The sequence below is a fragment of the Channa argus genome, chromosome 15 (genome assembly GCF_033026475.1).
Source record: "Channa argus isolate prfri chromosome 15, Channa argus male v1.0, whole genome shotgun sequence".
NCBI lineage: Eukaryota > Metazoa > Chordata > Actinopteri > Anabantiformes > Channidae > Channa > Channa argus.
The window spans coordinates 21,218,050-21,231,166 of NC_090211.1; the positions used below are offsets into that span (position 1 = coordinate 21,218,050).

At 42.0% G+C, this 13,117-nt stretch overlaps 1 protein-coding gene across 2 annotated transcripts in view; it reads right to left on the bottom strand.

The window, feature by feature from the left end:
• Positions 1–13,117, bottom strand: part of LOC137099285 (ubiquitin carboxyl-terminal hydrolase 43-like) — a 64,846-nt gene that overhangs the window by 25,581 nt on the left and 26,148 nt on the right. For both annotated transcript variants that reach the window (XM_067475921.1, XM_067475922.1), the window contains 3 exons: positions 8,394–8,486; positions 4,450–4,585; positions 3,433–3,577 (listed from right to left, as the gene is read on the bottom strand). In XM_067475921.1, coding sequence (XP_067332022.1) covers positions 3,433–3,577; positions 4,450–4,585; positions 8,394–8,486 — 374 coding nt within the window. The remainder of the gene's footprint in view (positions 1–3,432; positions 3,578–4,449; positions 4,586–8,393; positions 8,487–13,117) is intronic.

Here is a 13,117-nt window from a genome sequence, read left to right on the forward strand (position 1 = left end):
TACTTTTAAACTCCCAGTGAAACATGTTCATGACACTGCAATAAAAGCAGAGGTCACCTGATGGCCCGAGCCAGAATTTATACAGGGAAGCTGGGGAGGGGCTCTCTCATCGCTCATTAAATCCGACTTTTTATGGCTACCTGTCAAACTGCACTGTTTCTAGACATTTCTTCTTGCTCCTGTCACTGTGCTGCTCCTGATCCCCCCCGCTCTTGTTTACAGGATGAATAATGATCAAAGTAGGGGGAGGTGTGTGTGCTTTCCACTTGTGTAACACCGTTGGACAATTCCCACAGCATTGCTGAAAATGGCACGCACAGTAAAACCATGTGAGAAGGTGAAACCCACACACCCAGACTGAATGCTGTTCTGCCTATAAACCTGATGATCCTCCTTTTATCCAAGAGCCTCTAACTAATTCTGAGAAACCACAGGGAGCCTGTGAACTCATCATTCCTCTGCACTCTCATTGTCAAACAGACACATGGGATGAGCCAGACTAAACACAGCCAGACGACGTTAAAGCCCATAATTAAACACCTCTGCCCCCAAAGGGATCTGCTCTATCATCAGCTACAGCCAGTCCCACCCCAATCCCCTTAACTGTCAAGGTCTTGCAACCAAAAAAAGTGGTTTGGCACATGAAACAATGCTATATTGGCCCCTTTTTTCTAAAGTCATATACATACTGAGTATGTTTTAAACACCCGCTTTGGCAGGTGTTTCTTCAGCTGTTCATATGAACCATGTATTAATAATGAGCCTGTTCTTTGATTGGCTGGAGGTGTGGCCTCCACAATTATCTATTTAAAAAGGAAATGCATGTTCTGCTCTGCTGTAGCTACATTACGGAGGCTGTTGTACCATGATCTGTAAGGTAAACAGATGCTCGGCTGACATTTCTGCAGGATGTGTCAGAACAGTGGGATCATGTCATTGTGACACTAGGATCTGTCAAGCTGCTGGAAGTAAACATGACTTTTTTGTGGGAGGCAACAAAAATCTGCTGAGCACATTTGCTAAAACTAGCAAGTGTGAATGTTAACCAATGCGGTCAGAGATCCCAATCATTCAAAAATTAAATAAATAACTGAAGGCACCTGTGTTAAAGGAATGGAATGAGGCAATCAGCAAAAGCGCTTGTGCTTTGTAGCAGACCACTGTAACCCGACGACATTGTAGTAACTATAACTGCTTGACAGCGTGTTCTGGCTGGATTTGGTGCAGGGGAGAGGGGATGCAAGGCATAAATGTAGAGGCTATACAGCTGGGAGACTGGGAGTCAGGAGTGGGAAGGTCATATCATTGCTGGATTGTCTTTAGCATAATCCAAGGGTAATATTTTCATTCATTGCAGGAGACTCGATCCTCACTTTGTTCATGCTCCTCAGTCCAGGGAGTGAGGAGCATGAATTAATAATATTTTACATATATTGTAATTCTTTAATTGCCCAGAAGACATACCAGCATAGATTATACCAATATCTGTCCACACTGAACATGTGACTTGCTTTATTGCCTAAAGACCAAATCTACAATGAGAGCCTTACCTTAACCTCACCACTGCCAAAAACATGCTTAGATCAATATATAAAGCTTTAATAAGAGCTTTTCATTTTGATTCATATCTTACCCACAGGACAATTGATTAGGAGTCTCTCAGAAATCAGACTTTTTAGGTTTAGTAATTTATCAGAAGGGGCATAAACATTACATTTTATGGTGCCAGACAGTCTAAAGGCAAAGAAAAGGAGCATTTTATGCTCATATGCTACTTTGATTTAATAGGTTTCAATAAATCACAAATTTATTAGCAGAAAACATTTATCAGCTGCAGTTGGACTTGTTTTTTTACCGCATACTTGATTTAAGTAATATAGGAGAAGCCAGTGGGATGCTTATAAATTAGTTTAGTGAAATTATATTTTTACTCAAAAAAAAAAAAAGATTTTATTAGCAACACTCTATAACTCATGTGAATGTAGAGCCGTGCTGCGGATGCCTCGTGTTAAACATTTTTTTAGGTGCAAGACTCGCACTCCCAGTCAATCAGAGACTGTCAGAGCCTTTGCCTCACATACTGATCTGAAAGGATGCCTTGCACTGATCCATGAGATGCAATGAGCTTTGACGCCGCATCAGTATTTCACACTCTGCGTGAATTGATTTGACTGAGTTTCATGTTACAACACAATTACCAGTAGTTTTGCTCAATTATTTGCCCTAAATATGCAATGTTTAGTGAAATGACTTATGGAAACATTTTGGGGCAAATACTGCAGTTTTTTTTTCTGAAGAAGTTTATGTAAATGTGATAATATCTGACATGAACTCTCACGGGGCAGGCACGAGTCTGAACGACAGCACAATCAGCTGTGCACAGAAAAAGGTGGTGAGTGGTGAGTCTCCATATCAGTCCCAGAAGGCCAAGCCAGAGGGATTTGGTTTGTGCCAGCGCTCAGACCGTAGACAAGGGGGGTGTTTGCCATTAGGCACCAGCGCTCCACGTGGTCACTGTGCAGCATAAACTAAAGAACTAAAAGTCACATTTTTCACTTAGAAAAGCTGTGTTTGCAGAGCTGGGACTTCCAGCTTTGTGAGAGAGGATAACAGAGCAGAGTAGTGTGTGAAGTACAAAACGAGAATCAAATGAACGATATGCACGGAAATATAGAACTAAAACATCAGTAGCTGAGACACAGATGACACAAAGATGTAAATCTGAAGTGGGTTTCGTTTCAAACACTGGAAACATCATTTTTTAAAGAAATTTGAATTATTGAAAAAAAGACCTGGCAGAGATGGAATTGTTGCTGTATAGCTACACATGTTGCAGACAGCTACAAATCGATAGTGCTGTTACAGAGCTCTGAGTATTATGTCCAAAGACACTGACACATGGTCGGGAGACATCCGGATTCGAACTATGAACCCTGGGGTTCATGGACGATTGCTCTAGCAGCTGATCCACGGGCACCACCTGTGCATGAATCATGTGACTGTAGTCACATCAACTGATGCATATGGACTGATGAGGAGACTGTAGCCTTCCCCACACTGAAAGCAACACAAAGGTCAGATTTCCACCATGTTTCTACATTTTTTCATCTTTTCACAGTTTGAATGAAATCCATGTCATCTTGTTGCATTCTCTTCTTCTGTGGTAGTTCACTGGCAATAACTGAATAATTTGCATCAGCTGCTCTTTTTGGGGGTTTTTCTGGCAAAAAAGTAAAAGGTGGAAACACACATTTCAATAGAAGTGAACACTGCACTGCAGATGTAGTTCACAGTGCTCTGTGTGAAGTTATGTTCTCCCAACAGACCAATTCCTGAATGTTTCAATAAACAAATGAATCACATTGGTCTGTTTGCTTATGTGCATCCACATTTAAAAAACGTGTGGTGTGCTGTGACTGAAAGGTGTCGTACCTGAGATCCGCGCAGAGCCTCCTCTGATGTAGAGGGGCGGGGCCTGGAAGGCATAGATCACATCATTCTCGGCGATGCTGGTTAGATCATCCTCGTCAAAGAAGGAGCGCTGAAAGCCTGTGGAGTAAACCTCCGTCAGGATCACCTGCAAACCCACACACACAAACACATATTAGCTCCCTATTACAGTGGAGGACTAAATCTCATAACGCAGCGAGGGTGAACTTTAAACCCACTTGATGGAACAGCAACCACCGCACTATTCTCCTGCTAATCTCAAATCCAGCTTAATGTATTTTGGCCAGTAGCGGTCAGAATAAGATACGTCTATAATCACGCTCATGTTCCAGGTGAGCTGTGCTACTCTGCTAAATCACTTTATAGATTCAAATATGGAAATTGAAGCTGAACCGAGGTCCACGCTGAAGTTTGGGGGCATCAAGGGCTTTGTGGCGGTTTTTCAGGCGCAGATGTGAAGCAGTCTGTAACAAACACATTTGTGGCAAACTGTCCCAGCAGGTTGTACTTGTGTCTCACGTACATACTGTAAGCGAGGACGGCACAAAGTACAGGATGAAAAGTGTTAAAAGAGGATTATGATTATTTAGCTGGATTTACTAAGGTCACAGCATGTGTGACTGTCAGATTTCCAGGGTAAAAAAAGAGGCGTAAACACAGAGTGGATTCACAAAGCCACAAGTCAGGTTGTAGTGCAGGGAGTAAATTAAGGACAGACTTCCTTGCACAACTAGAACAAAAGCGGAGCCATGAAGTTTCTCATTAAACATTAAATCTGGTTACAATACCAAAGGTAAAGTGTAAGAGAGTTTTTGTAGTTATTCACACATTTTTATTTCTCTGTGTGAATTCATAAAGCGTGTAAGCAAACTTTTGTCTTATAATAATAATGGGTGTTTGTTTGGTTCCATATTCCATAATTTCGATATTGTCTACTGTAACAATGAAAATCCATTAGCCTGCAGGTACAAGGATCCCGAGTATTTATTCTCGCTTTACCTGATCTGGAGAAAGGTTCCCCTCGTCGGCCACCATCCTCCTGAGGTAGCCCACTGAGCCAAACAGAGCCACAGCCAGCCCGACCCGCAGGTACCTCTGTCCTTTGGTGCTGAACACCAGAGTCACATACAACGGCCTGCAACACATAAATATACACCATAAGGGACGGTGGGAAATAGAGCGACCTCTATTTTTTCATTTCTGTGCCATTTCTGCGGCAGCCTCCTCTGCGGCCGGGATGGGACAAAGGAAGACTTTCATGAATAAATCAGTACATTTTTACATTAATAATAGATCATTAGAGCTTAGTTTTATGTGTGTGAAATAATGGAATTTCTATTGCATTTTTAAAAACGGGAGCGCTCGGCTCCGACCTCTCCTGAGGCCGCTCTGACATGAACAGGGTGCTGGGACATTCTGGCTTCTCTCAATGTCAGTAAATACACAGGAGATCCAACAAGTACCTGTGGCCCACGGCTGGAGGAGCAGGCCCTTAATATAACTAAACTTTACTATTCTTTTATTGGGAAGCGTGAACGGACCGATGGGAAATGGGCCCCTGAGGACTGAAAGGACTGAAAGGAGAAAGTGACTAGAATGTAAGCTGTCACGTCTTTAGTAGTCGTAGTGTATATTCATTTGTTGTTGTTTTCTCTTTTGTGGCTATTTTCTGGGACTTTTGGTTTCATTTTTAATCACTGTGTGGGCGTTTTTGGTCTCAGTGATCCCTGGTCATTTTGTCTTATTTGGTCTCTTTTTGGTCATTGGTGACAGCCGTTTGCTCATTTTGTCTCCTTTCAAAAATAATGCAAACGCACGAATAATCATAAAATCAACAACTTTGTTTCAGAAGAAAATGCATTTGTCAGAGCTTTTGTATTTGTTTGTGTTGAGGTGTACCTAATAAAGCGGTCAAGGCTGACTGTTCTAAAACATCTAAGGGACCTGCTGGTTTAAGTAACGAGGGGATTTACAAACTTACAAATTTCATTCTACAGCTTCTTGTTTAGCTCAAGTTGATTTATCTTTATAGAAACTGCTCCTGCTCCACTGAGCAGGCTACAGTGCGGCTCATTAGGCCTCGTCCCTGTTTTACCCGCGACATTTTGTGTGTGACGAGCACGGACGAAACAAAACATAGTAACTGCTAAAGCATCACTTCTGTAATGTCTACGTCTCACCTTAACATATGTGATCATACTGTTTTCTAATTACAATTTATGTTAATACTTCAGTGAAAATTTCTGAAAATGCGCAAAACCCCCACTTGTTAACATGTTAAGTCAATTAATCTGATCATTTGTGGCTTTAGTAATTGGTGTGTGCCCCCCCAGACTGACACCCGCTTGTCATCCTATTGGTTAAAACACATTACTCCAACTTCCCCTTTATATTATCATAAGGTTCACATACTTTTGCTAAAAATATTTAAGACTAACATTATCCAAAAAGAAACAATTGTAATGTTTTTGTCTCAGTTGATTAATTAGCTTTATTCCTATTCTAGTTTTGGCTCGTATTTATCCAGAACATCAGAAACGTCTAATGGGTTCACAAACTTTCAAGCACCACTTTCCAAGGTCTTGTCATATTCACAGAGCGAGCGCTAACAAATGTAAACAAACCCATCCAACATGCAAAAAGCACATGACCGCCAAGGGACGAAGCCAGTGTGTGGATTACCGGGCACAGCAAATGTTGGTCTGGTAACAAACACTGTGTGTTTATGGCTCACAGACATGATCTGGCTGGGAGTGAGCGGATCTCTTCACACAAAGAAATATATAGAAAATAAGCCTCAAAAGACAGCCCATCTGTTTGTCTCTCCAGAAGTATTTTATCTCTGCCCGTCTTCCACGCAGTATAATGAAAGGCCGGTGACTGAATGCTCCCAATTTGGTACACGGTTCTAATGAAGCCGAATTAGAAGGGACGTTGGCTGAACCTGTGTGAACTATTTCTAGGACTAGAAACTAAAAAGACTGACAAGAAAGAAGACGAACACACGTCTGTGGGTCAATGATGTTTCACTGGCAAGCAAATAGATTTTACAGAACCACACACTAAGCAAACTGTGCCATGATCATTTCAAACCAAATCCACCTGCAGCCATTGTTCACCTGTCATAAATATGGCGTGTGCATCAAGTTTCCAGCAGAACATAATCAGATTATAGCTCTAAGCAAAGAGGTCGCACTTAACATTGGACGACATAACTGTGTCCTGCCTCCATTGCCTGCGTGGGCTTTTGCTTATAAAGTCCTGCACTTTCATGTGCTGCTGCTGTACAGTAGTTTCTTTACTGATAAAGAAAATTGCCCTGTTATCCTCTCAAATCTCCTCTCACGCTATAATTGTCAGCGTTTTTATGGGTTTTTCCGGCTAATCATTTTTGGACAAAAGGTTTCTAAGAAGGCAGTGAGTGGCTTCAGAAGATCAATACATCAAGTTAGTTCCCAAAGAGAAAGAAAAAAAAGAACCAAATACCTATATAACAAAGCAAGATCCCGTTAAGGTTCTGTGACAAAGCGGTTGTCCAGAGGTACTTTCAGGGAAAGAGCAGCGGTTTACACGTGGTTTATGGCACAAATGCAAGTCTTAGAATTTAGCTAGTTTGATGTTGATGTGGTTTATGTTGTTATATGCTCCTATAATGTATGTGAGTGGGAGCTCCAGTGTCTCACTAACAGTACATTTACACAAAGTAGTTGGCAGCAGCTGGGCTCTGGCGAATCTGTGGTCCTGGGGGTGTGTTGTGAGTTTAGCAAGTCTTTTACATGCTCTGCTAAGGCTGGATGGTTGTTTTCTGCTCAGAGCAAGACAGGAGAAGAAGCAGGTTGCTGGAGACAAAACCTGATTCGGCTTCCAAAACACAAGAAATACCAACAACTATTGGACACATGTTGTGTGTATTTAAATCTGTGTTTAATCACGTGAAAGCCAAGCGGGTTCTCGCAGAATTGTTTGTGTCTGAGTGAGAAAGAGACTACAGCATTGGCTGAAAAACTACAAGTCAATGGGGACTTCCTCTCCGGAAATGTCAGGATTTCCCGAACAGGTTGTCTCCCGTTGACCTGCCACGGTGGATAAGTGGGTGTTGGAATGTAGAGTTATATAAGACATTGTGTCTCAATGCTGAAAGGGTTTTCCACCAGCTTTTCCTTTCCGATAGCAGCCTTTCAGATTCACGATGAATAGGCTCCTTTTGCATGTAGCCCACGGACAGATCTGGCTGATGCCCAGTTTGTGTGTGCAAAGTTTCTGAAATGAACAAAACCTGCCTCACAGCACCTCTAAGGTCATTTATAGATATAGATAGTTATAGATATATCATTCGGATTCGAATTAGAGGACTCGTTTGTGAACTTCCCACAAAAATAATAGTTCATCGTGAAAAGCTGCGTGAGAATCATCTTGTCCTCTCACTGATCAAATGGACCTAAATGCAGTTTGAATAAATGTACAACAAAATACAATACTGCTTGGGACACTTTGGAAACATGATGCTATTTAAGTAAAACGTGCTGTTTCAGGTCAGATTGAGGTTGGATATCCAGAGTTCATTTGGGGCCAGGCTAAGACCACCTGGAGTAAATGGTGCATTTTTTTGGGCCACACCTGCGTATGACTGCTGTGTTCAGACCTGGGCACCACGGGGGAAGGCAAACCAATCTCACCAAGAAAGCACATAAGGACATTTTCCATAATCTTAAACCAATTGTAGAGTCATTTTAGAATCAAACGAGACATAAACCTTCCTCAAGCAATGGATAAAAAGTCAGAGAAAAGCACACGTTTTGGACATCGTTATGAGCTGCGTGTGCCGAATATTCGTACAACTGTTGTTTTTTTTACTGTTATTATAGCTATAGGACTATAAACTAGGGCCAAATACTGAACCCCTATATGGGTGTAGAGGGACCCGAGTCTAAAGCAGTGCTCACCTGGTCTGGCGAAGAGGAATTGGGAGTGAGATGCAGAGGAATGGGTCAAAGGTGTTGCTCTGTTTCAAACAGTGGGGACACGTCAGTGAAGATCTAGAGAAAAGAAAACCATCAACAACACAGTCACATTAGTCTTCGCAGAAACAACCGTGCTGAGCTGAAACAGACTCCTCAATTAATCTCAAAGTCCCCCTGATTAGGCCTAGCAGGAAATGACAGGGCTTAATTATGTTACACAAGTCAACAACACAGTATAAATGAACACAGTGTTTCATTCAGAGAGCCTTCATTCCAGTGTGAGAAAGGAAAAAATGAGTGATGCAACTCATGAGACAAAGAGTTTGGGGGGGGGGGGGGGGGGTAGGTCATAGAAGAATGAGGTGAATGGCACTGTCAACGGGAAGCCAGAGATGAGGTTTCACCTTGTTGCATCACTCACCAGATCTACTCATGCTCATGTGACGCCATTATGAGATCATGAACTGAGGCAAGTCAGGAGATGTGACTGCCTTCCTTCCCCTGGATCTAAACAGACACAGATCACTGAAAAGGAAACTGTTTGGATGCATACAGCCGTGATTTTCTATTGCAACAGTTTTCCATTCAGCCCCTTTAGTTGGTGATTGCACTTCTTTTAATTAATCCCTTTTCAATTTCACAGGAGGAAATAACTTTCTAATTGAACAAATTGTCTGAACAATGAGTCAGAGAGCCCAATAAAGGTAATGGACTGGATTCTGTAAACTGGACTTTAAAACTAAATAAAAACCTTTTGTCTAATTCTCTGAGGTAATCTGTGCAGGATTTCCTGGGTAAGACTCAGTAAATACACATAATTAGATCTTGATAAGGGCAACTTCTTAGGAGCAGTGTGTGTAGGACACGCACTGTATCTAAACTGCCCAAATATCACATCCATTTTCAAGATAAAAAACTTTTTGAAATCCTCCATCTAAGAGTATTTTTTTAATGTTGCCAGGGGCCATGTAAAAATTGCACAACAAATCGAAAAAAGGTTTAACATTATTTGCTGTGATTCCCAGAAAACTAAAAGCTATATGTTAGCTACCTCTGAAAAAAAGTAGTACCAAACAAATTCTTTAAAAAAGTAGCTGAACCTACTAGGCAACTATGGACATCTGGCTTTTTTTGGTCCTTTCAGATTATCCCGTGAGTTTGGTGTCGCCACAGCAGATCATATCTACATGTTGATTTGGCACAGTTTTTTACGCAGGATGCCCTTCCTGATGCAACCCTCCCCAATTTCTTACGGGCTTGGGACCGTCACTGCGCAGCTAAGGGATGGGGATGGGTGGTTGGGGGTTTAGTGTCTTTAGCATATAGCCAAAGGGACATTTTGGCATTGCGACCCAGTGGTCCGTTATCCAACTATGGATAACTGCCTAAATCCTACAATAGTAAGAATAACAGATAAACAGATGAAATTAATGGGAACAGATCCCTAAACTGTTAGGAACTGTTTTTGAGGGGGCAACAAGGAAGTTGGATTACGAAAACTAGCGCCGTGTCACATGCTGCCAGATCAGTGCCATTCAACTGCAATAACCAGGTTCAACCAGTAGTTGACAGTTTAGAGGTTTTGAAGTAATGGTAAAAAGGTTGAGATAGAGTCTGGGATGGACATAAGAAAGCAAGAAAAACTATTAAAACAGTGCAAGAAATGGACAAATGAAAAAGCTAAATTTAGTGGAAAGCTAAAATGCAAGTAAACTATTAGAAAGGTTAGTTAATTGTAACAAAGACAACATGAAATTGCTAATTAATATGAATAGATAAATGCTTAGAAACGTTTAACTTGTGCCTTGGGCTAAGAAAAAAAAAAAAAAAAAGCAAATACTTTCAAAAAACATTTTGGTAAATGAAAGCGTGTGAGCAGGTGAAATACCATCCAGTCTGTACTTCCACAGTACATGAGACAAAACTGGGATTGAACCACTGATCTAAATGATGCCAGAAGTTAAACCACTTCTAAAATGCACGCTGAAGCACCTGGACGCATATACGTTTAATTTCCAAACAGGATATTCACAGCCCAAAACAAACAAACAAACAAACAAACAAACAACGACAACAACAAAATGACAGGTGAAGGAAGAAAAATAAATATTAATAATATTAATAAATATTAATAAAATTTGAGAAACAGCATCAGAGAGCTTTGCAGGTGTGTAAGTGTTTCAGCCTGCTCAGGTACAAACATATTTCCAGTGATTCTGAAAGGAGATGTCCAATCAAAGCACATCGTTAAAGCAGCACCAGTCTGTGCTCGTCTGCTTTCAAAAAAAGTCTCACCACAACTTTCAGTTTTGTGCAGTAAACTACAGGGTACAGTGTTCCTCTGATTTAGGGCTTCACTTCTTTTATTATCGGCAGTCCAGAGATAAATCTGATACTATGTGAGGTGAAATAATGCTTTATCAATGACACTTTTGATTCATTACCCTGCTGGAACAGCACGGAAAGGACCCGAGCTGCACATAAATTGATAACAAACTTGTGCGAACTGTGTTGAACCTTTACAATCTCCGCGTGGCATCCTACCATGGGAAATTAAGCCATAGATGAACTGGTGAAATGTATCTTGTAGGCAGGCACCTGACAGGCCCAGTGGGGGAGTAAGGCGGAGGGTGGGGGGGTGAATGAAGCTCTATTTAAGCAGGCCCAGCTGACACTGGCTCTCAGTGGATCTCGCCCTCCTGGCAGAGGAGAATAGCAGCCCTACGGATGTCTTATTCTCGCCAGGAAACAGTGAGTTTAACTGCACTCTGTGCATACAAATCACACTCAGGCTCCAATAAAACATAGATGTCCCCTATGCTGCTCTAAAACACTTAAAACGAGAAAAGGGGAGCAAAGGTGATATTCTGGTGAGGCTCTAATGGAAGAAGCGTGCAAATACTGAGAGGTATGTACCTCCTGTCTGGGATGCAGCCATGCTGAAGAGGCTCTGAGCCTCTTGGTGCTTTGCAATAGCAGCCACACACACACACACACACGCTGCTCTTTGCGTTTTCGCATCCAACAGATTTTCTTTCTAAGAGAGAGAGACGATTAAAAACACAAAAGGTAACTGGTTGACATTATATCCATTGTAAGTTACCTCTCTCCATTAAGGCTGGCAGCTGTTCTCTGTTGGTAGATGAATAGGTAGAAAGGGATAAACCTCAATGTTCACCTCATAATTCACTAACTAAAATCACAATATACACAGAAAAAGTCCCATTACTGTAAACTCCAAAGCTCCCGTTACTCAGCCCTGCAAATCCTAACAAATCAGGGAATCACACACATCTTTGATTCAGAGACGAAATTAAAGGTGTTGTGTCCCGGAGAAAGCAAAAATGGTCATAGGATGCGACAGCTGATCATGTTGTCACACATCTCCATCAACGAGCAGGTACTAAGACTCAAGTGTGGACACACAGAAAGGACGAGGCAAACACACAAGGCTGGCAGAGGGACAACAAGGATTCAACACCAGATGAAGCTGGTGAGCAGGCAGACGAGGGACACAGGCAAACAGGTGATCCAAACCAGTGGAGCACGTGAAGGAGGTAGAGTGCTGGTCTGATCCCCGGTCACATGGTCCTTGAGCAAGACACTGAACCCCAACCTAGTTCCTCCCGGTGAGTGTTGGCCAGCAACATAGCAGCTCCCCCATCGGTGTGTGTGTGCATGTGATTGTGAGTGTGAATGGGTGAATGAGAAGCAGTGTAAAGCGCTTTGAGTACCAATAGGTAGAAAAACGCTTTATAAGTACAGACCATCTACCATTTAGCTTGACAGAAGGACATGCTCATTGCAGCCTCCACTGACCGCGGCCTGGGCTTCACCCACATTCTCTCTTTGAACCACAGTCAGTTCACTTAATCACAGGTGGGAGAGAGCAATAGATTTATAAACCCAGGGTGATCAAAAGAATTTTAATGTTCCGGTAAAAAAGATAAAAAAGACAAATTTATGACTATACGAAGCTTGAGTACACGAGCTTCAACATGTGATGACACAAAACATGAATTAAGATCAAATCACAACTGGCTTGGGTTTGGCAGTGATTTAACTTGTTTGGACATGTATAATAGCTGTGATGATTGCAGAGTGACAAACTGGGCTATTATGAGAATGATTCTCTGCTCTGTCAACTCTAGATGCTGAATCACATCAGACACTGCAGTGCAAAGTGTTACACAGACAGTGGTGGTCTCAGGACTCAGTTCCTTTAAGAGAAAAAGGGAACAACAGGAGTCAAGAACTGTTTCTTCAAAGACCAGTGCTCCATCCAAGATCTCACAGCCTTGTGATGCAGGGTGTCTGCAATGTTCTCCCCATTGAAATGGACTCAGACTGTACTGTATGTTAGAGTTGCTTTGCAAAGTTTGTTTTAAGTCAATCTAGTCATGTATATATATTCCCTCTGTACCACCTCACCCACACTTCCTGGCTAGCACAGTGTTTGTGTGGGTGAGAGGAACAAATTTTGCCATCCAGGCTGCTAAGACCGTTGCTTCCTGTCTAGACACACCCAAGGTGTCACAGCTGAAACATTTGACAGTGAGGGTAGCAATTAAGAGATGCACGCCGACAGATGTATTACTGGCAGTCACACAGAGCTGCCAGTTTGCTGAGGAACTGGCAGAAGGAGGAAGGTACCGACAAACAACATATTAGACCTACAGTGTTCAGGGAGACAACAATTGCTTTGG